Below are 27,715 nucleotides of genomic sequence, written 5' to 3' on the forward strand. Positions count from 1 at the left end.
ACATATTCCTTTTCTTTGCACATCTGACAGTTTTGGATTGAAAACTGGACATTGTGGTTAATATGTTCTAATAACTTGGTATTCTTCAGTCTAATGCTCTCCCAGCTGAGCTATTTCAGCAAAGACTTGGGATTCTTTTAGGTTCTTGTGAGGATTTTTTGTTACTGCTGCTCTAGTATTTACTAAAATTACTCCTTCTTCCTCCTGGGATTATAGCAGCTGACAGCTCTGCTAAGTCCTTTCAGCTCTAGGTGTGCTGCTTTTTCTTCTGTGCCCTCTTGGTGTCACCCTTTCCCCTCCTACCCCCATGGCCAGCTGGGGGTTTGGGACTGAGCTTATACTCATATTTTAGGTCTCATTCCTTCAGTGATTCTCTTACTCAAGGGCTTTTCCCCTCAAATTTCTGGCTGCTTGACCAACCATGAAGTTAACACTGGTTTTCTGTGGTTGGAGCTGCAGAGGTTGGGGTTTGCAATTTCACCTGTTGTAATTCCATTGGGGGTAAACTCTTGGTGTCTGCTGACATTTGGCTGACCTCTAGTCATTTCAAATAGCTGTTTTCTTCTATTTTGTCCAGGGTTTTAAAATTATTTGTGGGAGGTTTTACCTGATCAGTTTACTTTGCCATTATCAGTAACTGGAAAGATAGAAAAAGAAAATTAGTAGAAAAAATCCTTTGAGACTTTTATGGGATTATTTATTAAAGAGAATTGTGTGACATTCTGAAAAAGAGAGGCGAATACTTGTACATGATGTATGTTCTTGGCAAAAGAAGACATCACATAAGTGGTCCATCTGAAAAACACATTTTTAGAGCAACTGAAATATGAGTTAATATTACAGCTTCGTAATATTTAAGACTTCAAGATATGCCAGATAGAGGGAGTAAATAGTTATATATGAGGTCAGGCTTAAAATTTTTGGTTAGAATATAGTATAGACCAGACTAATATGATTACTCTGATTCATATTATATTTGAAGACCATTTTTCTAGTAGTTTTGTATGTTGAATTGAAGTAGGAAAAACTGTACACATAGAAAATGCCAGGATACTTTGTAAAGTTACTCAGGTTATGATGTGAAAAACTTGGCTACAGTAGTGAATGTGTACATGGAGAGATGAACTATTATGATAGGAAAAGCAACATTAACTAATAGCTTATGTACAAGGAAGAAAAGAGGAGTCGAAGTAATATTTTTTTAGGGTAATACCATAGTGTGTTTGTGTTATCTGTGTTATCCTTCTTAGGAGGGACGTGTGTATGTATTTATTTGTCTACATGTTGATAAATATCAGTGAAATGGTGGTACGCAGGAGCGACTGTCCATTTTACTCTGGCAGTCATCAGTTTCTCTTGCATTACCAGTACCATTATCCTAGTTCAGGTTCTCATCAATATCTGGACTATCAGCTTCCAACTATGTGCCTCTAATACAGTGCTAAGTTCTGGGATATACCAGTGCAAAGGATAGAGGTTTGGCCCTCAGGGAAATTAGTCTGCTAGTAATAGCAAGTACTTATGTGGAGCTTTCTAAGTGGTATTCACTTTTATAAGCTCTTGCTATATAATCATTTTTTAATTTTTAATATATTTCATATTAAATATATTAATATATTTAAATAATGTTTTAATATATTTCTTTTTTAATATTTTTTGTTGAGGTATAGTTGATGGTAAAATATAAAGTTTCAGGTGTACAACATAGTGATTCACAATTTTTAAAGGTTATACTCCATTTATAGTTATTATAAAATATTGGCTATATTCTCTGTGTTGTATAATATATCCTTGTAGTTTACTTATTTTATATATAGTATTGATAGTTTGTACCTCTTAATCCCCTGCACTTCTTGCCCCTCCCCCATAACCACTTTTATAAGTATTTGCTATAAGCTCTTATTAACTCACAATCCTTACAGTAACCTTATGAAGTAGGAATTAGTATTTCTTTTGTATAGATGAGGAAACTGAGGCACAGAAGGAGATCAAGTAACATGCCCAGAGTTACACAGTTACTAAGTGGCAGCATTGGGATTGGAACCTAGACAGTCTGGCTCCAAAAATTGTGCTTTTAACCATTCTTCTATATTGCCCAAACAAAAAGAACTTAAAGAAGTAAACATATCTATAATCTACAGTTATCTTCAGAATGTCTTTTTTGCCTGTTACAGTATTGGAGCTGTAGCAAATTCTCTCCATTTACTTCTTGGTTCATTATTTTGGAAGAATTTTGAGTGGTTCCATGTGTAAGAGAGCTAGGCCTTGTGAGGCAGATGGAAGGAATCAGAAAGGGACCTGGCCAAAAGAGCTCCAAGTCTAAGAGGGAAGATGAGGCCTCTTCAGAAATACAAAGTAGAAGTTGGTAAGGGTCTTAATAAAAGTATACTCCATAGAAGTTCACAAGTGGAGAAAAGTATTTATGGGTGAAGAAGCCTTACTAGAAGTGTGGAGTTATAACTGAGTTTTTTTTTTTTTTTTTTTTTTTTCCTTGCGTTATGCGGGCCTCTCACTGTTGTGGCCTCTCCCATTTGCGGAGCACAGGCTCCGGACGCGCAGGCTCAGCAGCCATGGCTCACGGGCCCAGCCTTTCCGCGGCATGTGGGATCCTCCCGAAACGGGGCACGAACCCGCGTCTCCTGCATCGGCAGGCGGACTCTCAAGCACTGCGCCACCAGGGAAGCCCTAACTGAGTTTTAAGGAACGTTTATTTAGATACGTGAAAATGGGACAGTGAAGGGAACAGTGATTAATGAAATGGAGGCAGAGAAAGTATTAGATCTATTGAGGGAATAGGGAGTAGGTTAGTTAACTGAAGGGGCATGTGAGAAGAGGAATTGTGAGAAATGTTTGGACCCTTGAATACCATGCTAGAGGCTTGAACTTGATTTATGGGCAGTGGAGGCCCATTGAAGAATGAAATGAGGGCTTCCCTGGTGGCACAGTGGTTAAGAATTCACCTGCCAATGCAGGGGACACAGGTTCGAGCCCTGGTCTGGGAAGATCCCACATGCCGCAGAGCAACTAAGTCCGCGCACCACCACTACTGAGCCTGCACTCTAGAGCCCGCGAGCCAAAACTACTGAAGCCCACGCACCTAGAGCCCATACTCCGCAACAAGAGAAGCCACCGCAATGAGAAGCCTGTGCACTGCAACGAAAAGTAGGCCCCGCTCGCTGCCACTAGAGAAAGCCGGCACGCAGCAACCAAGACCCGGCACAGCCAAAAATAAATAGATAAATAAATAAATAAATTTATTTTTTAAAAAAAGAATGAAATGATCCTTTTGGTTGATCTAAAAATAGATTACATAAAGTGGTGGATACTGTTAACACAGAGGTGAGTTTTGGTTTTCGCAGGGGGAGTTTAGGACTCAGGAATGTAGCACTCCACACTTTACAGGGAAGGATTTCCAGTTGTAGCTTTGGATTCTTGAGAGATTGGAGCAAAAGAAAAAAGTATATACATCAATATATAAGGCTGCATTTGGGTTGTGCTTATTCTATAGTACTTTTATTTTTAGTCTCTTAACCAAACTTATTATTGAGCTTGTTGGGGACAGGTCTTGTATTAGAAACTGAGCTGACTTTTCATGACCACCCAGGGCCACCCAGTGCTCCTGCACCCAGTGCCCCTGCTGAAGACCGTTCAGGAACTCCCGACAGCATTGCTTCCTCCTCCTCTGCAGCTCACCCACCAGGAGTTCAGCCACAGCAGCCACCATATACAGGAGCTCAGACTCAAGCAGGTCAGAGTGAAGGTAAAATAGAGCTTAGAGCACATGTGCGGAAAGGTACATGTGCAGAAACGTTTATTATGGCATTGTTGGTAATGGTGAAAAGCTTACATGTGCATTCACGCTATGAACACGGTTGTAAAAATTTTTGATGAACTGACATAGTATACTTTTGGGTTAACAAAACCAAATAGAACAATGTCAGGTATGCTTCTGATTATTGAAAAGGAAAAAAACCTAAAAATGTTTAAAGCACAATATTTAGGTGCTATTTTATTCCCTTCTCCCTTCCCCTCTTGGAACTGTGTATTATTTTTGTAATTTAAATAATAGAGGTAAAACATAACATTAGTTAAGTAGTTTTTTTGAAAGATAAATAGCCATTTATATTTTTGTGCAGTTAGCAATATGTCTTTCGTGGAAAAAGCAATGTGTTTTAAATCAAACTTTTCTTCTCTAAATGATGTGTTCTCGGATGAGCAGTTTAATCTCTCTGGGTTTTTATATTCTCCCACCATAACTTGTGAAAATTGGACTAAATCAGTGGTTTTAAAAGAGGGTCTTTAGTCCTGAATGAAATAGAACTTAAAAGCTCAGTATTTAAAACAAGTAAGGGGTCACTGCCATTGTTGAAGGGGATTGAGGGGCCGCAAGCTCAGGACAGCAGACACTGAGGTGCCTCACTGAAACCCTTGGAGCACTGCAGAACGTGGCCTCGGGGTTACTCATCTAGGGTTCCTTCTAGATGTTAAAATGTTATTTCTTTGAATTGCCCATGCTTGTTAGTCCCTTTAAAGCCGTATGTTTTACTTTAAAACAATCACCAGGTGGTGCTCTATTTGCGTAAAGGGGCCAGGTGGTATGACAGGATGTATTTGCAGCACGAGAAGCAAGTGACTGAGTTTATTAATCACATTAAAACAAATAAACCCCCCAAAACAGTCTAAAATGAACCGAGCACTTTTGTAATAGATTTCTAATTATTCTGTGGTGGCACTTTTAGGTTTGTCCCATTGGATAAATGATAGTGATAGAGACTAGCAGGTGGCATTTTGCTGATAAATGAGTAGTTTGGGAAGAATTTCTCACTGCTAAAGCCTCTTCTCAACCAACTTTAGTCATAGTCTTTCCTTTGTACCAAGATGCAACTGCCAGAACTGGAATAAGCTAGAAATGAGGCAAATGTGTCTGAAACAGGGAGGAAGAAGCAGAGTTTGGATATGATGGGAGTTTAATGGCTATATCAGATGAACTAACATCTCTTAAAAAAAAAAAATCCCATTTTAAGCCGTGTATACTGTTGTAGGATGGCAGTTGGAAGGGTAATTTTACCAAATGATGTTTGCTGTTCACTTATAAAGGAATGGGATTTAAGGCTCTGCTAACAATATCTCAAATTATTCTATCAGGGGTTTGTTTTAATGGAAAATTTATTTTCAAATAGGTAAAACTTTAGTAATATAAAAGGATATACAGTGGAAATTAGAAAATGCTGTTTCCCACTTCTGACCCCCAGCAACCAAGTTCCCTTTTCTAGAGGCATCAGGTTGACACCATTTGGTGTGAATTGAATTTCTTTAGGGTGGCATTAACTGTATTCCTTCCTAAAGCCGTTACTTTTTAGTGTACGTTAAAATATTTTAATGTACATTGTAATGAAAAATTTGTAGTTATTAATGTGACATCAGTCAATAGATTAGCATTGTGGAGGTGAATCTCTAGATCAGTGCTGTCTAAAAGAAATACCATGGAAGCTACATGTAATTTAAAATTTTCTATTAGCCACATTAAAAAAGTTTTTTAATGGTAAAATTAATTTCCATTATACATTTTATTTAATCCAGTATATCCAGTGTATCAACATGTAATCATTATAAAAAGTTATTAATGTTCTACATTCTGGTTTTCATACTGTATATTGGAAATCTGGGGTGTGACATCAATTTGAAACACTTCAAAACATGTATAGCATATCACAGTTAAGACTGGCCACATTTCAGGTGTTTATCAGTGGTCATATGTGGCTAGTACCTATTGGATAGCACAGCTCTAGATTAATGTATCAGTCATTTACAGATTCCCAAGATGAATTACAGGCTACTTTAATGAATACTTTTTGATGTATGATATATAATGAGTCCCTGGCATTACCAGTTAGATCAACTGCTGGTTATAATTTCAGCAGAATAATCAACATAAAAATCTACTACTAATAATTAATAATAGCAGTTTCTTAGAATAGAATATGAAATAATAATCTAAAATAAAGTAAATAATTCTGAGTTATTATTTAAATTCCATAAAAGGGACCTTGGATTTGTAAATTTTTTTCCCAAGGATTTTAGTCTTAATATGTTGTTCAGTTAAAAGGATCAACAAAATATTAAGCTTCATGAAAAGAAACAGAATGGACAGTATTATCCTTTTTCACCTAAGGCAGGTGCCTCTGTTACTGGAAAGCTATGTGCACTAGAGTAGTTGCCAAAAACATAATAAAAAAGTGGCAAGGAAACAGAAAAGAGCACTAAAAGTCATCAAAGGCTAGGAAGTATCGCTGTTTGACAAGCTAAAAAGGTGACAAGGATATAATTGAAATCTGTAAATCATATGCCAATAAAATGGATAAGCTGAGTAGACTTTTAAAGTAGCTTTTATTATGTAAATTTTGAAACATGCAAAAGTAGAGATAGAATAATCAACTCTTCATGTTTCTGTCATGTGGCTTCAACACTTAACTAATATTTTAGCATTCTCTTTTCATCTATCTTGCCTCTTCCACTCCCCTCTTTTCACTCAGTTATTTTAGTATGCATGTCTAAATGATACTCTTTTCTTTTTAATGTAATCACCATATCATTATTATACATAACATTGTGATTCTTTTTTTTAAAACTACTGAATATGGTTGATTTACAATGTTGTGTTGATTTCTGCTGTACAGCAGAGTGACTTAGTTATATGTATATATATTCTTTTTCATATTCTTTTCCATGTGGTTTAAGTGATTCTTAATGTCAACACATATTTGAATTTCTGTAGTTGTCTCATAGTTACTTTATTACAGTTGGGGGCTTGTTCAAATTAGGAGTCTTACAACAAGGTTCACATTTTCCATTTGATTGTGTGTCTTAAGTTTTTTTTTTTTAATAGCTGTCAACCCTGCATGTTTCTAAAGTCAAAACTATGCACATTAATTAACTATTGCTATGTTAACAATTTACGCCAAAACATAGATGCTTAAAACAACAAACAGTTATTATCTCACAGTTTCAGAATCAGGGATCTGGGAGACGCTTAGCTTGGTTGTTTTGGCTCAGGGTCTCTCATGAACTTACAGTCTTCTGAAGCTTAACCTGCACTGAAGGATTCACTTCGAAGATGACTCCCTCACATGGTTGTTGGCAGGAGGCTTCATTTCCTCACCACATGGATCTCATAGGCTGCTTGGGTGACCTCATGACAGGCAGCTTCCACCAGAGTGAATGATCAAGACAGTAATAAGAGATGGCTGTCTTTCACGACGTGTCCTCAGAAATGTCATTGTCATTTCTGCAATATTCTAATGATATAGAGGTCAGCCCTATTCAGTGTGAGGGGACTACACGAGAGTGAATACTCATGTGTTTATTGCTTGGTCTTTGCTAATTTTTGTATTGTGGAGTTAATCTTTCTAATTTCTAAAAATATAAAGGATACCAACCCCTTATCATATGCTATACATGTGCAGGAGTCATTGAGGGTCATCATAGAGGCTGGCTACCAATCTGTGTCACAAAGTATAGTCCTAGAAGCCTCACCATTACTCTTTGCTTCATCCTATTCTCTTTCTCCCTAGGTAATATGTTTTACTGCTTTTACTTTTTTCTACCATTGATTCTTAAAATATAATACACAAAACGTAGCTTATATATATTTTTCCCTCAGATCATAGCTTACTCTAAACTCTGTTGGCACCTTGCTTTTTCGCTTAATATATCCTGTAGCTCTCTCCTTCCTCAAGTATGTCAAGTTGTTCTTCATTGTTTACAACTGAACACAGACTTCTTAATTTTCAGAATACTGTGACAGAGAGTGAGAGTCCTGTTTTGGACTTGAATGAAGTGTATTTAAAATAAGTAAAAGAAATACTTTGTAGAGATAGTATTTAATCACAGGGTTGGCATTTTCACAATGAGTTCGAAGCAGATTAAGAAAAAAATAGAGCATGCACTTACTTTAAGAATTGTTGTACCCTGTCATTTTTTTATTGAGGAAAATGATTAGGCTTTTTTGAGTGGGAGATCCTTAGGCTCACTGGCAGCAGTCTACTACATGGAGCTTTAATCTCAGACTTTTCGATGATACCTAAGTTAATGTTTACATTAAACAAGGTAACATGTACAAAACTCCTTTTAAGCTAACACTGTAGAGTTATGCCTGGGTTCTGGTGATGGTTCTTACTAGCTGTGATGTATTGACCCCAGGTAAGTTGCTTAATCTTTCTGTACTGAAAAAAGGATTGCTAATGAGGTTGATTTTTTTTTTCCCCTATGTATTCATTGTGTGTTCTTTGCTCATTTTTGTATTGTAGAGTTAACCCTTCTGATTTCTAGGAATTAGAACCCACTGTCAAATGCTATGCATATTCCTCCCCTTTGATTATATTTCTGTACCAGATTCTGGCCACTTCCGGTCTAAAATTTAGTTATGAAATGCAATCTAGGATTAAGGCAGTCTTCTAAAAGGTGGTTAACTTCTGTTCTACCTTTCGTGCTATCGAAAAATCTTGAACCATTAAGAAATCATTTAAGAAACTTTTTGTCAGTTTTTGGTTGTATTTGGGAAGAGGATTAATAGCTTAAAAATAGTTAAGCAAATTTTATTTCTATCATAAAAAGCATACCACTGCTTGCTAGGAAATAATCTGGCTATCAATAAGGTCATAGCTCATTTAGTGCTGCAGTATGTAGAGCTGGGCACCCAGTCCAGTAGCGTGGGTTCTATCCTGGTATCGCAGCCTGTGAGCACTAGCTGCCTCCCGCATCTCAGTTTGAATGGCACTAGATAATGCATTGACTTTTTTTTAGTCATTGTCTTTTTCCGCCAAAAGTATGCTATTTACCTGTTGTCTTTTGATTAACAGCAGGTAGTTTGAATATTTTTTAAAGATTCAGCAACATAAAGTTGTTTTAAAGATTTAAATACTAGCTAGACTTTTAAAAAATTTAAATTCTAGCTAGATATTACAGTGCAAGTTTTATTGCTCTCTAGGCATTAGATCTAGCTAAATCCACCATTAGAACAACTGTAAAGTAGTAGAGATGATAAAGACATGAACCAGTAAATTCTTACGTGTTTGGAAATCACAGGAGCTATTAATGGTATTTGCCCCTTTCCTCAAATTTTTATTTATTTATTTTTACTGAACATTAGTAGTACATATCTGTTGACAGTTGGGTTTGAAAACATTAGTTTTTCTGGAATTTCTGAAGTAACTACTCATGTTATTTGCTGCCGATTAGAGTTCTCTGCAGTTATTCCACAGCAGAGTGGCCACACTTGTTAAATTGTTCATTCTTCTCTTCTTCATAGACAGAGGGGAACAAACACATTCTTGTGTCTTGGTTCTCAGTGTGTTTATGTGTGTGAATGGGGGGAGAATTAAATGTTGCTTTGAAAGCGTTTCTCTTCTGCCGCGTTAAACCTGCCTCTTTGCCTTGTCTTGTCTCTTTTAGGTCAGATGTACCAGCAGTACCCGCAGCAGGCTGGCTATGGCACTCAGCCACAGGTGCCCCCCCAGCCGACACAGCAGTACGGTATTCAGTATGCAGGTGAGCGGGTGTCCAGAGGGAGCTGTCTCTGTACTCAAGAAATTTTAATTCTTTCCCCCTAATTCCTTGATTTGTTATAGTAGGTATTAAGTATATACTTGGTGGGGGGGGGGGAATAACACTTGTTTTATTTATTTTTAAATATTTTGCGTAAAAATTTTTACTGTAAATCACCATTTGTTTTCCAGTGGGCAGGTAAAACTTAAAATCATAGTAGATGATTCAGTAGTAACCTGTAGTATAAAAAAGTTTTTAATACAAAGTTACCTCCTACTGATGTGATGACTTACCTGCTGGGTGATGTAGAGCTACAAAAATGCAACATTTTTTCCTCCATTATATGTAACACATTACCCCAGTGTACTCTTAGTACCTGTAAAAGCATTAACAGTTCCCTCATGGAACTTTCCATGGAACATGGAAAGAGGTGGTCTTATTAAATAAGAACCAAATTAAGCTACATAGGTTTTTAAATCTCCCAAAAGTATGTAGGAATACCAAAAACAGGCCATAAAAGTAGAATTGTGTAAAACGTAATTCAGGCAACTAAGAACATAAGAATCTCTTAGTGTAGCTTTGAATACTGTGGTTATAATTCAGGTAATTTTTACGTTTGTTATATCTGAGAATTTTGTGTTCAACTCTTGTTTTACAGTCAAAGATTTAAGTATCAAAATTTCAACTGTAATTTTAGAAAAGTAGTAAGATTAACTCTACAAAAATGAGCAAAGAACATGCAATAAACATGGGGGAAAACAGTCAACCTCATTAGCAATCCCTTGTGTACACATTATCTCATTTAATATAAACATTAACTTAGATATCATCGAAAAGTCTGAGATTAAAGCTCCATATAGTAGACTGCTGCCAGTGAGCCTAAGGATCTCCCACTCAAAAAAGCCTAATCATTTTCCTCAATAAAAATGACAGGGTACAACTATTCTTAAAGCAAGTGTGTGCTCTTTTTTTTCCCTTAAATCTGCTTGGAACTTATGGTGAAAACACCACCCCTGCAGTTAAAAGTTTCAGAAACCATGTGGCCCCCAAAGCCTAGAATAGTTACTATCTGGTCCTTTACAGGAAAACGTTTGCTGACCCCCTGAATTAGACCATAAAATTCTACCATTGGAGTTTGACATATTTTAACACAAAGAACAATTTTTATTTGGATTGGATTTGCTGTGGAGTGATTTAACCTGTAACTGCTAGTTTTTAATTATATAAAATAGGTGGAATGAATTTGAACTTGGACTATAATATTGGGGGAAGGTTATTTTTAGGATGCAGTCCTTTAAAGAAAATCTGTGTTACAAATTATATAATTTGTAGAAATAATAGATATTAGAGTGGGAAAGACCTAGTTATCTAATCCAGGGGATTTCAGTCTTCATCATACTTCAGAATCACCTGGAGAGGTGTTTTTTGAAAGTTACAGGTGCCTGGGCTCTACTCCCAGCAATCTTGTTTTATTTGGTCGAGCATGGGACTCAGGCTTTTTTATTTTAAATGCTTTGCACGTCATTCTAAAGTGTAACCAGGGTTGGGGACCACTGATCTTATCCCACCCACTCATTTTATTAATGAGACAACTAGGGTTCAGAGAGTTGTGATGCATCAAAGGACATGCAGCCATTTAGTGGGGGAACCAGACCAGAACCCAGTATCCTTGACTTTGTAGTTAATTACTTCCCTGTATCATTCTACATTCTCCAACCATGACTGGGGGTTGGCAGACTTTTCTGCTATAAAAAGCTAGATAGTAAATATTTTAGGCTTTGTGGACCATATGACTCCTTGTTCTTTAAAATTCATTTATTCAAAGAACCACAGAATTTCCATTTCTTGCCATTTCTGGCGATTTGCACCAAAGTTACTCGTTTATTTTGTTTTTCAAGGGAGGGGGGATGGTGGTGGGAGGAGGGGAGTATATACATATAGAAGTATTGCTATATTATGGTCAAAGACTAGTAGGTTGCTAATGAAACAGCATCTTAGGCCCTTAGGGGTTATTCCCTCTCTTGAAAAATAGATATGGTTGTCCCCAGATGCTGTTAAAAAGCCAGTTTAGATTTCACTTGCCAGGATGAGAAGACAGCTTTTTTTTTTTGCTCACAATCTTAAGTTGAATAGATATTTTCAGTATAAAAGCTGAGTCCTTCTGTTTCTCCAAAAACTTACAGTAAAAAAATTTTATGTAGAGGATAGGAGAAATTGTATGACATCAAGGTTTCATCATGAATTGACTTTAGTTCAGTATTTAGATACTGCCATCAGTAAAATGCATTAGATATTTGATTTACTTATTAAAAATTAAGCTTGCTCTTAATGATTTTAGTCAGGGTCTTCACTGAGTAAAGTTTAGTTCTTTTCAAATTATTATCTCTGTATTTCTGATCCTGCTAGTCCTATTAACTTGAATTTGGGAGATATGGAAATAGTCAAGTAAATACTCTGCTTGGAGACTGTAAGTGGTGGTGGTAACATTGGACCATCTTTGACACTCTGACACTTTGGCAGTTTCCCTCTGTGACCTTTTCCAGTTTTATTCATGGACTGTGTCAGAAAGGTTTCTTTCATGAGTAAATTTTGAACCCAGGTTCAAGGTGAGTTCAGAATATACTCAAATTCATTCAATCCTTTTTATTTTTTTAAATGCAGGGTTGTACATATTTTAATAATTTTCTTATGTATCTGGTATTTAATGCTGACAGGATTCCAGTCAATGGAGAGGTTTCATTGCAAGTAGCTGCAGGTGTGTTTCATGGTAGAGATAAAAGTTTTTAGTGAAGCAGACCTTTTATTTTAAAAGACTACATCCTAGTAACTAATGAATATAGATGTTGATTTTTGTGGGGCAATATGATATGCTTTCTGTGTGTTACATTGTTACTGCTAAGCCAGAATTTTGAATTGTAAAGGCAAAAACCTTTACATCAGATACCAAATCTAAAAGAAAGATTTTAAGGATTGTGAAAATTGGCACTTAATGTTTATTCTTAAATGGCTTAGTTTTTATAGAGTGAATAAACCTTAAAGCATCTCATTAGCACAATAAGATGTATTTGTAGCACCATTGTTTCATTTAAAAATATTCATTCTCTACAAATAAAATGTGTTTTTATTTGGTACTGTTATTAATTAAACAGGCCCCTCAGAACCAGGTTAATGACTAGCTTTTGCATTAATTCCTGCATTTATCATTTGAACATCTACTCTATACTGGGAGTTATGCTAGAACAGGAATTTGCTCTCAGGGATTATACAGTGTAGGAGGAGTTGAAGTAGAAGAAGTATATATAGTCGTTTTAATTTTAGAGGGTTTACAAAATTGTCTAGAAAGTGCTTCTTGGATACTATGTGGTCTTGAAATATAGACTCTGCTACTCTACTTGTTGCATAAATACTTAGGATTAAGTTTGTTAAATTTCTCATTTTTTTGTCCATAACAGTAAGACTAATTCTCTGGAAATTGGTCACCAAAAGGAAAAATAAGATATGTACGTTTTGCCTTTTCAGCAGGCTACAGTCAGCAGACTGGACCCCAGCAACCTCAGCAGTTCCAGGGATATGGCCAGCAGCCAGCTTCCCAGGCACCGGCTCCTGCCTTCTCTGGTCAGCCTCAGCAACTTGCTGCTCAGCCGCCACAGCAGTACCAGGCGAGCAGTTACCCTCCACAGACCTACACTACCCAAACTTCTCAGCCCACTAATTACACTGTGGCCCCTGCCTCACAACCTGGAATGGCTCCAAGCCAACCCGGGGCCTATCAACCAAGACCAGGTTTCACTCCACCTCCTGGGAGTACCATGACCCCCCTTCCGAGTGGGTCTAACCCTTATGCACGTAGCCGTCCTCCCTTTGGTCAGGGCTATACCCAACCTGGACCAGGTTATCGATAAGGAGGCTCAGTTACACTGATGAATGTAGCTGCTAGCTGTTTGCCTCCCAAAAGACTCCAATACTACTCTTTTAATTTGTATTGAAGTTCACAAGTTTAAAAAGCAGAGCATTTTTTTTATGATATCATTGTTGCTGTTAATTGAAAGTTAATTTGTTGGAATAAAAAAGACCAAAATGAAAGTTTTTTTCCTCCCCTGCTTAAAATTGTAGCAGCTCCCTAGTTATTTTGGAACACTACTCTTACATGTGTGCAAAGTGATTGATTGACTTTCTGGCTTGCCTTGTCCAGAGGATATTAAAATGCTAGGTTGAAGTTCAGCCATCTTACTTGGCTTTTTACTATTAACATGATGTACTAAAGTAGATCCCTTTGCGAAGACTAGATATTATGTATAAATGTAACAAACATTGATTGATAGGTTAATTAATAAAGAAAGATGATTGAATCCATTAGTGGTCTTGTAATTTAATTTAGTCATTGACACTATATGTGTGTGTGTGTATATATTTATATATATATATATATATATATATATAAAAAAAAACACACGTTAATTAATAAAGAAAGATGATTGAATCCATTAGTGGTCTTGTAATTTAATTTAGTCATTGACACTATATGTGTGTGTGTGTATATATTTATATATATATATATATATATATATATAAGAAAAAACACAAATCCTTGTTTTTTGATGTTTTGGTCTTAAAATGAAGTATAGACCTTTTATCTATCTTTTATGCCTTCCTTGTGAAATAGATTTCACAAGAAGATAGATTATATAATAATATTATATATAAACAAACAAACACAATAGATACAAGGGGGTATTTATTTGATCCTAAATAACTTGTGATTTTCCTTATAGAAATGAACCATTCAGAAATGAAGAACTCGGTCTTAAAAAAACTACATCTCTTTATTGCAGAGTTTATACTTGTATGAAAAATATAAAATGAAGTATTGATAAAACTGAAGCATGGTGAAAGGTGGTAAGCACAGAAAGGTCCTTTACGGATGAGGGCAACAATGCAGCATTCCCATCTCCCTCCCCAAATGAAGGAGAAAAATACTTTTTTTTTAACATAAAAATGAGTCAGATTTTCATTACAGGTTGGGTTAGACAGAATTACAAAAACAGCCTCTGATACATTCATTCCCTAGAGATCTTCTGTGTAAAAATATAGTAAATATCCTATAAAATGGCAGGGATCTCATCATGCATTATCCTTTTGTGCTTAGACTTCACAGTCAGTCTCTGTATACAGCTTGATTAGCATTATATTAAAAACAAGTAGGGACACAACTGCTTAAAGGGATAGTTTGACAACATTCAGACATTGTAACATGTTTATGGGTAGAGAAAGAAAAAAATACGTATTTTGAAACGCTATATATAATTCTCAATTCTATTTATAACTGAAATGAAATTTACTGATTCAAACAAAATCTTTTCAATAATTTGCAGGTATTTGAAGAAATGTATACTGTCATGAATGGTTAACTATTTAAACGCCTCAGAAAAGATATTCAGCTGTTGCTAAAAAGTTGAAGTTTAAATAAACATGTGAATATTAGCACCTTTTTCCCCCAGATATATATGCTGAAGATAATTTGATCTAATAAGTTAAACCAAGTAGAGGTTTATGGAATTAACTCACCAGTAGGAAGAATACAGAATAATAGTATTTTTTTAAAAGTATATTAGTTTTTTGATGTTAATTTTGTTATAAAAGTATCTCAAAACATCATTACAACACTGTGATAAATAATATACAAATGATCTCTTAAAATACCATGAATAGGGAGCCAGCTTCCCCAAAAATGTTATTCTGTTAATGTCAATATTTTGCTTTCTTTAAATGACTTTGTAAAACCTGATAAATATTCTCAGCGCTCTTCCTAGTAAACATCTAATATTGCCATTAATTAATTTTAAACTTTTATACATAGTAAACATAAGAGCTTTAAATGCATATGACAAACACCATACTGTTTCCAATTATTTTTTGCCATGATGAAACAGAAGGCACTTCTGAACGTGATTGCAGCATCTACCATTTTCCAGGAATTGTGGTCCCACATTCATACCACTGGACATAATTGATTTGGGTGTGACCACCAATTTCTCCAAATTGGACAGGTTCCTGGCGAACTGCTCTGAAATAGCCTGAGAGAAAATAATTAATTTTAATAGCTGCTATGATATATTTTTGTCCTCAGTGCTCATAGGTTGAAGGGTGTCGATGAATGCCTGAAGCTTACTCTAGGTGAAGCAGAGTATTTTAGAAAAAGGATAGTAAAAGAGGCCCTGGTGTCTTTCCTGAGGTGGTAATGGCTAGCTAAACATCAGGGACACTTGAAACTCCTTGACATCTGCCTTAATCTAGGATGGGATGGTTGGTAGTATTTGAGAGAGAAAGCTGAAAGGGGGCAGGAGTTGGAGGGGTTTCATGTTTTGTTTGAGTATAACTGACCAAGTTCAATACACACTTTGACCTACGTAAAAGTGTACTTTCTGTACTTTACAGCCTAGTGGTGGTCTATGAAGTTACCTGGTTAAAGGAGTGTTGTACTAAAATGTTAGGAAACAAAAGAAGGGTTGGTTTAAGATTGCTAAATTTCTCAGAACTAAAATTTGATGAAATCTTCCTTCAAGGACCCTACACTAAGTGATTAAAAAGTTTGCTGTGAATGTAAAATGTTACAGAAATAGACACAATTTACAGTATATTGTATATCCGGTTCCTGTGAGGCAGCAGTTTCAATTTTCTGATAATGAGTTCACAGATCTTATTAAGTCACCTTTTAGTGTGGTTGGTATTTTTAGTGCCAGTGACCAAAATGTGATGCTGAAAAGACTAGTCAAATAATTTTAAGTATTTAACAAGCCCCTCTTGGTAACTCCTGAGTAATATGGATGTGTAATTTACCCTTTCCTACCCTACCTGGACAGGGATTAAATTAATTTTCAGTCTTTTCAATTCTTATTAAACAGCTTGGTGCTAATGTGTCTGTAGCAAGTTACAGTGGTTAGTCATTTCTCAGCAGAATTCTTCTGTTTTAATTGTATTTATAGAATTATTTATAAGGCAAGTAACATTCTTTTTTCCTTCTACAGTAGTAGTAAAGCTTTGAATTTCTTTAAAATTTTTAAAAAAGGAATAAAAAAAAATGCCTGTGTGCTCAGTATGACAAAAACCATAAAAGTAGTGCATGAATGATTTAAGCTGGGGAAATTAAGCTTCTTTTTTATAGCTGCTTTTTTTAAGCTGCTCTTTTATAGCTGCTTTTGCAAATTCAGGTTTTCTTAAAGTAGAATGGATTTATATAAGATATTCTGTAATTTCCCTCAGCTCTAAGGAACAGAGTCTTAAGGAATGGGCGGAAAGTGAAGAAACTTCTATTAAAGTCTTCATGTTAAGGTCTTACGTGGGAAGTCCTTTTTCCTAGGCAGATGGAGTAGTAGTACTACAGAATTATTTTTAAAGTGATTGATTTTCTCAGCTTGAATGTTTTTTGGGTTAATTTGTAAAAGCCTCTTACTTACGAGGAGGCTCAGAAAACATACCTTCTTTGGTGGGTAACTGGTCAGAAGAGAGTTGCTGTCCTGTGCGTCCATCTAAAAATGAGTCTACGAACTGGCAGTGATCTTCTCCATGGCCTCTCTGATCACCTATATTATAAAATTTTCCTGAGAAAACAAATGAAAAGGATCATGAAGTATTGCTGCCTTTGATATGGGAGGACTCTGAAATAATCAAATTGTTTCAAATAATCTGTCTTCCTTGTTCTTGTACTTCTCCCCCCTTTCTTTCCAGTTCAAGCCACCAGTGTTCCTTGATTGAACTATGGAATCGTCTCCCAGCTGGTGTCCCTGCTTTCACTCTTGCTTTTCCCTATTTTTCCTCCCCTCCTCCTTTCACAGATTAGTCATCTTTTTAAAACGCAACTCAGATAGTGTTACGCCCCTCCATCAATCTCTCCGGCAGTCTTCTGTTATACTCAGAATAAAACCCGGGAGTCCTTACCTGGTTTCCTAGCTCCGCAGGATTTCATGCTGCCTGATCTTCCCCTTACTAAGCCTCAGCCACACTAGTGGAACCGGCGAGGCATTTTCTGCTGCAGGTTTGCGTTTCTCTTCCCTCTACCTCTGGTTCTTTATCCCTCGATCTTTGTGTGGTTGGTTCCTTCTCATAGTTTTCTTCTCGGCACAAGTGCTACCTTTTGAGGGGGGGCTTTTCCTAACCATTCTAACTAAAAGAGCTTTCATTCAGGCATTTTATTCTCCATTTTCATTCCATTCAGCCATTTTCTTTCACCCATTTTTTTTTCTTCAGAGCACAATATGAAATTCTTATTTACATGTTTGCTTTCTGTCTCTCCCTGCTAGACTGTAAGCTACAAAGAGCAGGAACGTGTCTTATTTCCTGCTTTCTCCCCAGCACCTGGAACAATGTCTGAACAAAGCAGATCTGTTGAATGATTGAGCAAATGTCTACCTTTCTATGTTGGGCCAATCTTATTTAAAATTTTTACTGTATGAATATAGAAGAGAAAATAACCCACTGAGTCTGGAGCAAGGGGTTATAGCCCTTCTGGCTCAGTGTTTCAATCTTGCTCTTGTCTCTGACAGACTTAAAATCTTAAATATGTCATACTCCTTCCATGATTATTGTTAGATACACTCTTTTTACTACCAGTAGGCTTTTTATCCTGGGTTGGCTGTAACAAAATTGAGCTTGGTTGTGACTAGTTTTTCTACATTCAGGTTTGCCACGATGGCACCGTTTCAGATTGCATTTTCATTATTTACCTTCTTATAGCATGGTCTCAAATCCTAAGATTCCAATAACATCTTGCTCAAAAAGGAAACTTGTATTTACATCACACCTTCGTGTCTGGGACTGTCCATAGAAAAGGCTAAGTTACAGAACGCTGCAAAGCATTTCCTGAAGGATAATCCTCAAAACAGAACTGATGGCCCTGCTTACCTGTGAGGGAGTCACTCAGATAAATCTTGTATCTGAGAGAGTTGCACAGCTGCACCCCTACAAACTTTTTATACCACGTCCTTTTGACATACTGTTTGCCCTTACATTCTGAGTAAGAGTCCGAATTAAAGGGTCTTTCAGTCCAGATGGCATCTCTTCCTGCTGCATAAGGAAAGGACATGGTTTGAGTTTAGTATTTGACTTTCGGTCCTGAAGAGCTGTCTTAAAAGCTTTTAAAAAAGCAGTTTGCCAAGTTCATTGTCAACCTGCTGATAGCTGGTTTTCTCCAGTGCTAAATATTGGAGCCAAAAATATAGGAGTAAACCCCCAATTAAATTTCCATCAATGATGAGGTAAATCTTGGAGCAGTATGTGTCAAAAGTTGACTAGCCTCTGCAGTGCTCAATGTAGAACAGCATCCCTTTAGGAGCAAATTTAGGTTTCTTTTTTTGCAGCATATTATACAATTTAAACAGTTGCTTTAATGTGACTTGTTATGAAAAGTGGAAATGAGGGTCCTGTATCTTGACTTAATTATTAAACAGAAAAGTTGAGCTGGTCTGTTACAAGAATGGAAAGCAGGTTTTAAAATATTCAACTTGTTCCTGAAACAACATAGGCTGTCAATGTTACTGAATGTTTTAGGTAAGCATTCATACCTGATTGATATTCTAAGACTAAATGGACTAAAGTGAAATCATGACTAAAATTCTACCATGCCCGTTTAGTTGAATCACTGTAGGAAAGCGTGTAGTTGTGTTCTCATCCAGGTAGGTACTTACCAGAAACTGGCTCACTCACTCTAGGGTCAGCTAAGGAGAAATAGCAAAGACAGAGTCAGAGGTTGTTAGGTAAGTCCCAGTGTTCCAGTGACATAGTGAAGAAGATGGGTGCTTACAGTTGTTAAGGAATCTTGCAAAATGGTACACTCTTACTAAAGTCCAAATTTGAAAATTGTATATTTCGTTTTGGGAATTGTTCTCCAGTGGAGAATCTCCTCTGCCACGTACTCAGCTGTATCTTTTATATGTGATTTGTGTAGTTAGTCGTCTTCATTGCTGTTCTAGATTTTACTTCCATTTTAAAATCTTCCTCTTTTAGTTTCATAAAAAAAACTATTGATGATAAAATCACCAAGATGCCATGAACTGCATTTGGTGTAAAAAATTATACACTAATGCTGTGAGTACAGATGTATCTCATTAAGGAATTGGAACTTAGGCCAAATTAGAAAATTTCACAGCTGTTCATCATAAAAAACTCACATGAATTCCCTTTCTGGATACTGTGGCTGAGCGTCTGATATTTTGATTCTAGGCACAGATTCTAGGCATAGAGAGGAGCATTCATGCACTATTGAGTATAGACTGACTATATGCTTTTTTTCTTTTAAACTGATTTGCCTAATGTTTTTCTGACATCGAGATAAATGAGGAAAAACCCAAGGGGTGTTTCCTTAAGGGTACCTTCATCAGTTTGCTTTTTCAAATGGATGTTTTTTTTTAAATCAAATGCTTTACCCAGTGTTTAGCTAGGTTTCAAACAAGCTCTGCAAAACATTGTGACCCTTTATATCCTTGTTAGGAATTACTGCTGATGTGATTACCTGATTCAGTACTGAATGCCACTGTGTTGCTGGGTGGGCCTTCACCAAGTGGGTTTTTGGGTTTCACCTGGAACTCATAGCTGTGTAGGGGGGAAAGAAACAGAAAACAAAAATAATGTTCTTAAGTGGTAGGAAACAATTTTCTTGTCATACCGACATTCTTCCTGATTCTGTTTTGAAATCATCATGACAGTGAATGGACATATGTTCTAGAAGAAGCTTCAGGAAAGAAAAATTCCTTTAATTCTACTGTTCAAACAGCTTGTCTAATTGTTTTCTAGAAGAAAAGGGTTAAGTTAATAAAAAAGATTGTTGTCTTTTAAAAACTCCAAATTAATAGAAATAGCTGGGCAGGTTGCTAATGGACATACAGGAAAAGAGGTATGTGGTGGACCCAGGCTAATTCCAGTAACAAGGAGCCTCAGTTTCCTTCCAATGTTTAGCTACTTCCTGGGAGTGCAGAATAAATTCCTTTTTATTCCTTATTATCCCAACCCTGGGTATAGCCATAGACTTAGGCAGTGTTCTTCATTGTGGGGTTTGAGCTACCCATGTCAGAATCACATGATAGAGCTACACTGGGGAAAGTTTGTTTAAAGTGCAGACTTCTTGCTCCATTCTAGCTACTGAATCCCTTTTTGCGGGGTTCCAGAGAGGTATTTATAATAAGTTCCTGAGGTGAATCCTGTGCCCACTGACATTTGAGAACTACTAGATAAGCTATGGGAGCAGATGTACATGAAAATATTGTTGCAAGAAGTTCCTGGTTATATCTCCTGGAACTTGGGTCTTCTGTGGATCATAGGAAGCCACGATATATTCTGAGTAGGGGCATGGTAGTGTCAGCTCATGAAGAGTATGGGCACAAAGACACTTTTCTCTCCTTCTATAAACTAGATTCATATGGGCCAGGCCCTTAACCCTTTATGTTAAAAAAAAAAAAAAAAGACAAAATAAGCCCATATCCCTTGTAGTTATGTTTGATTCTGTCCTTAAGAATTATGCACTAAATTACTATGCAATATTTGACAAATTTCATCCATAGAATACTCAAGCAGAGCAAACCCTTTTAAGTTCAAACAGTAAAGCTATTTGCTGTTTGCCTGAAACTAAGAGTTCCTTTCAGTAGCAGACTTCGCAGGAAAGTAATTTTGAATGTAAAACCAGCTTGAGTCAGCTGATAGAATTGATTGAGTTTCAAAATTGTGAAAGACTTTTGGGAGATAATTCCTGTTTTTAAAAAGTTTGTAATTGACAGTGCAAAACACAAAAAATACTTTAGAAAAAAGTGAAAAACAGAAGGATGACAGCTCTTAATTTGGTACAGAGGATACCAAGTGAGCAATAACCAGAACTTTCTGGGGCTCAAGGAGTCAGATTTTTGACTATGGAGGTACTGCTGGAATCTATAAGGAAGACAGATTCTAGCATTACAGTGTGAACATTTTTTGAGTGCTTACTATGTACCAGATACTACATATGAAAAGTAATACACACAAACCCCAAGAGATAATTATTTTCCTATTTTTCAGTTAAGAGCAATGACGCTTTTAACCATTGTACTCTTATTGTCTTTGCTTTTCCAAACTTTGTGATATGGGGATTAAAACATGCAGGGTTTTCATTTATTTATTTTAAAAACTTTTTAACATCTTTATTGGAGTATAATTGCTTTACAGTGTTGTGTTAGTTTCTGCTTTATAACAAAGTGAATCAGCTATACGTATACATACATCCCCATGTCTCCTCTGCGTCTTTATTCCTGTCCTGCCCCTAAGTTCTTCAGAACCTTTTTTTTTTAGATTCCATATATATGTGTTAGCATATGGTATTTGTTTTTCTGTTTGAGTTACTTCACTGTATGACAGACTAGGTCTGTGTCTCTATTCCTGTCCTGCCCCTAAGTTCTTCAGAACCTTTTTTTTTTAAAGATTCCATATATATGTGTTAGCATATGATATTTGTTCTTTTTCTGAGTTACTTCACTCTGTATGACAGACTAGGTCCATCCACCTCACTACAAATAACCCAATTTCGTTTCTTTATAGGGCTCAGTAATATTCCATTGTATATATGTGCCACATCTTCTTTATCCATTCATATGTCGATGGACACTTAGGTTGCTTCCATGTCCTGGCTATTGTAAATAGTGCTGCAGTGAACATTGTGGTACATGACTTTTTGAATTATGGTTTTCTCAGGGTATATGCCCAGTAGTGGGACTGTTGGGTTGTATGGTAGTTCTATTTTTAATTTTTTAAGGAACCTCCATACTGTTCTCCATAGTGGCTGTATCAGTTTACATTCCCACCAACAGTACAAGAGGGTTTCTTTTTCTCCATACCCTCTCCAGCATTTATTGCTTGTAGATTTTTTTTTAATTAATTAATTAATTTATTTATTTTTGGCTGTGTTGGGTCTTCGTTTCTGTGCCAGGGCTTTCTCTAGTTGTGGCGAGCGGGCCTCTCACTGTCGTGGCCTCTCTTGTTGCAGAGCACAGGCTCCAGATGTGCAGGCTCAGTAGTTGTGGCTCATGGGCCTAGTTGCTCTGTGGCATGTGGGATCTTCCCAGACCAGGGCTTGAACCCGTCTCCCCTGCATTGGCAGGGAGATTCTCAACCACTGCGTCACCAGGGAAGCCCTGTTTGTAGGTTTTTTGATGATGGCCATTCTGACCGGTGTGTGGTGATACCTCATTGTAGTTTTGATTTGCATTTCTCTAATGATTAGTGATGTTGAGCATCCTTTCATGTTTATTGGCAATCTGTATATCTTCTTTGGAGAAATGTCTATTTAGGTCTCCTGCCCATTTTTGGCTTGGGTTGTTTGTTTTGATATTGAGCTGCATGAGCTGCTTGTAAATTTTAGAGATTAATCCTTTGTCAGTTGCTTCATTTGCAAATATTTTCTCCCATTCTGAGGGTTGTCTTTTGGTCTTGTTTATGGTTTCCTTTGCTGTGCAAAAGCTTTTAAGTTTCACTAGGTCCCATTTGTGTATTTTTGTTTTTGTTTCCATTTCTCTAGGAGGTAGGTCAAAAAGGACCTTGCTGTGATTTATGTCATAGAATTAAAACATTCAGGGTTTTTAGAGTGAAAAACTGCACATGAAAGCATTTTGTAAACTAATCAACTGGTAGAAAGTGCCATTATCCTTTGCAGTAAGACTGCTGATATAAAGCCACCCATCTCACTCATTTAAATAAATTGCACATACATGGGGTGCTCTGGCATAGAATATTTTCCACAGATTAAATTCTAGCTCTGAGGCCTGATGAACTTACTTATTAAAAAAAAAATGGTGAACTGAAAGTGGAAAAAGAAATCACAGGCACCTGGACTTGGATTCAAGCAGGCAATGCATTCCACATTCCAGGCCATTGCCAAAAAGCTCTGTGCTTTGGCCAAGTCTGATTGCTGAAATTATTTCCATGTATTTTTATTTCACAGTTATATACACTTCAGCTATATTTGTAGAATGGCCACAAATATTGATAAGCTACTTTTGGGGATTGTTTTTGGGGTTTTTTCCCACCGTTTTATGATACTTGACAAGTTTTGAAGAAATCATTTTAAATTAATTAACTGCATGAGAACTAAAAGGCACATATTTTTGGCTGATTAAACAGAAAATATATAACAGAATATATTTTAAAAGGCAAAATCTTTCCCAAGAAGCACATTTTATCACAAGATTTATGACACTGTAGGTAGAAGAGAGTAATGTCTCACAGAAAATATTGATTATACATAGGGAATAAGCATAGGATTTTAGCTGTGCAAAAATCCCATAGAGGAGAAGAAAGTTATTTAAAATAAGTACAGAATAAATAAAACTTCAAATAGAATGTTTGGAAAATAAAGTTAAGGAAATTTTACAAATACTAGAAAAAAAGATGAAAAATGAGAGAAAATATGGAAAGGAGCAGATTTTTTCAGGGAATATAAAACTAGTAGGTTCTAGAAGAGAGAGGAGTGGAAAAGGAGGGTAGAAAATTATCCTAGAAAGTTTTTAAGTGATTTCCCAGAATTGAAAAACATGGGTTTCTGGATTTAAAAGGCCTAACATTTGCCCAGCAAGGTGAAAGAAGAAAAAAGACTAAAGTAAACAAATTGCAAAATTTCAGAGTACTGGGATAAAGACAAGATCTTAAACGTTTCTGAGAAGAAAATAGGTCCTATTCAAAGGATGCAGAATCAGAATGATGTGACATCTCAGCAGCTCTAGAAGTTAGAAAATAATGGAACAATGCTTTCAAGCGTTCATTTTATCCTACAATCTATGTTTGGCTAAATAACAGTATCAGAATAAAACACAGATATTTTCAGACACGTAAGAACTCAAAAATATTATCTTCCATAACCTTTCTTCAAGATGTGTTTCTCAAGAGATTCCAGAAAGCGAGTAAACAAGGAAGACATGGGATATAGGAATTAGGGGGATTCGACACAGGAGAGAGGCAAAAGATGATAGTGAGGGCTTCTAGGAGATGCTGCCATAAACAAACACAGGTAACAAACAGATGACTTGAGCACTTGACCATTTGGAGAAATAGTCTAGACATATGGATTTAATTAACTGAAGAAATAGATAAAATATGGATTTAATTAACTGAAGAAATAGCTAAAATAATTGGGAATGAGAGAGGCAGGACTAAGGTGGTAACACAGGAAGCTCCTGAGCTCTCCTCCCCTCACAGACACATTGAATGCACAGCTGCACATAGAGCAATTGCCTCTGAAAGAGATCCAGAAACTAGCTGAGCAACTCCTATGCATTGGGGAAATGAGAGAATACCCCCATCAAAATGGGTAGCAAAGGCTGAGACACACTTGACATAAATCCCATCCCTGACACAGCACCATATAATCAGGAGGGAATCCCCAACTCCCAACTTCTTCCTGAGGAGCAAAGGGTTTGTAATCCACATCTGCATCCCAGCTTTTAAGACTCTTACCTGAGGGATGGGTCCCCTAAACACCCAGCTCTGAAAGCCAATTGGACTTGTGTTCATGAGACCCATAAGGATATAGCAAATCCACTTCTTCACAAGTGCACGAGCACTCACTGTGGCAGAGCAAAACGGCACAATCACCTGTCTCAATATTTCTCTGAAAGGTGTGTGTTTATCTGCCAGTGTTTAAAGCTGCAACCTGAGGGTCAGGATTTTAATTTAGCAAGCTCTGGGGGCTGTGATCCTCCCTGGAGACCAGGGAAGCCATTGGATGCTCTCCCACCTTCTCTCTCCAGCCTGCTCAAAGTTGCTAGTATCTGCCTGGAAGGAGGTTGTAAACATGTCTGTGCCCTAGTTTTTACAGCTTCCATCCAAAGGGATGAGTCCTTGGATCACCTGGCTCTGATAGCCAATGGGTTACTTAGCCATTCACGAGTCCCACAGGACTGTGGCAAAGAAGCAGTTTTTAACTAGCTGCCCCCCAGGGCTCAGCACAGAGGAAGCAGACAAAAATGACCATCTTCCTATCTTTCCTTGAGGGGTTTATATGCATCTTTTAAAAGCTGACACCTGAGGGTGAAGCTTTTAGTTTTAGCACATGTTTAGGGGTTGGCTGTGATCCTCCCCAGCGACAGGGAAGTTTGCATACACCTTCCCTGCCCTCTTCCTTCAGCCTGCTACACCAATAAAACCAAGCCACTAGTATTTCCCTGGAAGGGGCTTGTACAAATGGCTGACACCCCAGCTTTTGTAGCTGCTGCCCAAGGAACAGGTCTCCATATTGCCTGGCTCTGAGAGCCAGTGGGCTTGTGTTCACAAATTCCACAGGACTAGCAAACAAAAAGCAGTTTTTAATAGACGCAGGAGCACACTTCCCTACCCTACCTCCCTGCCCAACTATATCCTGGGCCCAGCAGGCAAAAACAGCCATCTCCTAGTGTTTCCCTTGAGAAATGGAATATTTTCTGCCATATCAGTAAACAAAGGATGTCACAGTCATCAGCAATTGCAGCCCTCCAATGTGAGCCCTGAGGGAACTCAGGAAGGAAAGAATACCTGCCATCTACCAGCCATCAGACTGCAGCCACTCCCTACAGTGAGCCCTGAGGAAACTCAGGATGTAAAAACACTGGCCCCAGATAGCTGAGGCGCATATCAAAGGAATGATTTCAGTAAGCCTAGGCTCTTGCATCTTCCCATACAAAGAAAAGCGCTAAATTCCTTAACTTGGGATATCTGGTTTTCTTTAACAGTAATCTTTTGATGTTCTGACTACCTGCTCTTTGTTGCAAAACTATCCTGGTTCCCCCCCTCGCCTTTGTAGAGCAGTTCTCCCAGGGTTACTTGAGATGCTGCCTCCCAGGCTTGAAGTCCTAAAAACGCCCACCAAATAAAATAGAAGTCTCAACTTTTAGGTTGTGAATATTTTTTAAGTCAACACCCTGGAAACGGCTTAACTACGTAATTTCCCACCTGCTGCCTAGGGCCCAGCTTGTAATCAGCCTGCATGTAGATGCTGACTGTGTTCCTCCCCTTTGGGACACTCATGAGTTTTGGCATACCCCCAACTACCAGGAGCCACTAAGAACAAAGAAAGTTGCTTGGACAATCTTAGAGGTTTGAGAAACAGCTACGAGCTCAGGTTGGGCAGATTCAAGAGGTTCATTTCCTACCTGAGACCATTCTATTGAGACTGGGAGAGGCGGCTGTTTTATCTAATGTGCAGAAACCAAACACAGAGAATCAAGGAAAATGAAGAAACAAGAATATGTTCCAAACAAAAGAACAAGAAAAATCTCCAGAAACAGATCTTAATGAAATGGACAAGTGATTTACCCGATAAAGAGTTCAAAATAAGTCATTAAGATGCTTACCAAGGTCAGGAGAACAATGCGTAAACAAAGTACAAAGGGATAGAAAATATAAAAAAGTGCCAAACCAGAAAACACAGAGTTAAGAATATAATAATTGACCTGAAAACTTCATTAGAGGAGTTCAACAGCAGACTAGATGAGTGGAAGAAATGGTCAGTGGATGCAAAGATGGGGCAGTGAAATTCAACCAATCAGAGGAGCAATGAAAAAGATAGCTTAAGAGATGTAGGGGACACCATCAAGTGGATCAAGATATGCATTATATGAGTCCCAGAACGAGGAGAGGGAAAGAAAGGGGGCAGAAAGCTTATTCAAAGAAATAACAGCTGAAAACTTTCCTAACCAGGGTAAAGAAACAGACTTCCAGATACAGGAAGGCCAGAGAGTTCCAAATGGAATCCAAAGAGGTCCACACCATGAGACCCACATTAATTTTAAGAGATCCACATTAATGATAATTAAATTGTCAAAAGTTAAAGACAAGGAAAGAATCTTAAAAGCAGCAGGGGAAAAACAACTTGTTATGTACAAGGGAGCTCCCATAGCAATATCAGCAGATTTTTCAGCAGAAACTTTCAGGCCAGAAGGGACCAGCAGATATATTCAAAGTGCTGAAACTAAAAAAAAAAAAGAAAAAATTCTCAGCAAAGTTGCTCTTCAGAATTGAAGGCGAGATAAAGTTTCCCAGACAAACAAAAGCTGAAAGAGTTCATCACCACTACATCAGCCTTACAAGAAATGTTAAAGAGAGTTCTTCAAACAGAAACAAAAGGATGCTAATTAGTAACAGGAAAACAAGAAAGTATAAAACTCAATGGTAAAAGTAAATACACAGTTACATT

The 27,715-nt window shown here is 37.2% G+C and overlaps 2 protein-coding genes across 6 annotated transcripts in view; one reads left to right on the forward strand and one right to left on the reverse strand.

Annotated features, from left to right (window-relative positions):
• The window catches only part of TFG (trafficking from ER to golgi regulator), a 45,437-nt gene extending 31,538 nt beyond the window's left edge, over positions 1-13,899 (forward strand). For 2 of the 5 annotated variants that reach the window (XM_007469973.1, XM_007469974.1), the window contains exons 6-8: positions 3,605-3,760; positions 9,451-9,546; positions 13,063-13,899. In XM_007469973.1, the coding sequence (XP_007470035.1) occupies positions 3,605-3,760; positions 9,451-9,546; positions 13,063-13,445 (635 nt within the window). In that variant the 3' untranslated portion in view covers positions 13,446-13,899. Of the gene's footprint in view, positions 1-3,604; positions 3,761-9,450; positions 9,547-12,257; positions 12,299-13,062 lie in introns of all 5 variants that reach the window. The other 3 variants (XM_007469976.1, XM_007469977.1, XM_007469975.1) reach the window with 3 other exon arrangements.
• A 1,340-nt stretch (positions 13,900-15,239) lies between these two features.
• Positions 15,240-27,715, reverse strand: part of ABI3BP (ABI family member 3 binding protein) — a 114,745-nt gene continuing 102,269 nt past the window's right edge. The window contains exons 44-48 of the mRNA XM_007469979.1: positions 20,048-20,127; positions 19,224-19,253; positions 18,442-18,603; positions 17,019-17,141; positions 15,240-15,617 (exon numbers count right to left, since the gene is read on the reverse strand). Coding sequence (XP_007470041.1) covers positions 15,502-15,617; positions 17,019-17,141; positions 18,442-18,603; positions 19,224-19,253; positions 20,048-20,127 — 511 coding nt within the window. The 3' untranslated portion in view covers positions 15,240-15,501. The remainder of the gene's footprint in view (positions 15,618-17,018; positions 17,142-18,441; positions 18,604-19,223; positions 19,254-20,047; positions 20,128-27,715) is intronic.

The sequence above is a fragment of the Lipotes vexillifer genome, unplaced genomic scaffold, assembly GCF_000442215.2.
Source record: "Lipotes vexillifer unplaced genomic scaffold, Lipotes_vexillifer_v1.1 scaffold1438, whole genome shotgun sequence".
Classification (NCBI taxonomy): Eukaryota; Metazoa; Chordata; class Mammalia; order Artiodactyla; family Lipotidae; genus Lipotes; species Lipotes vexillifer.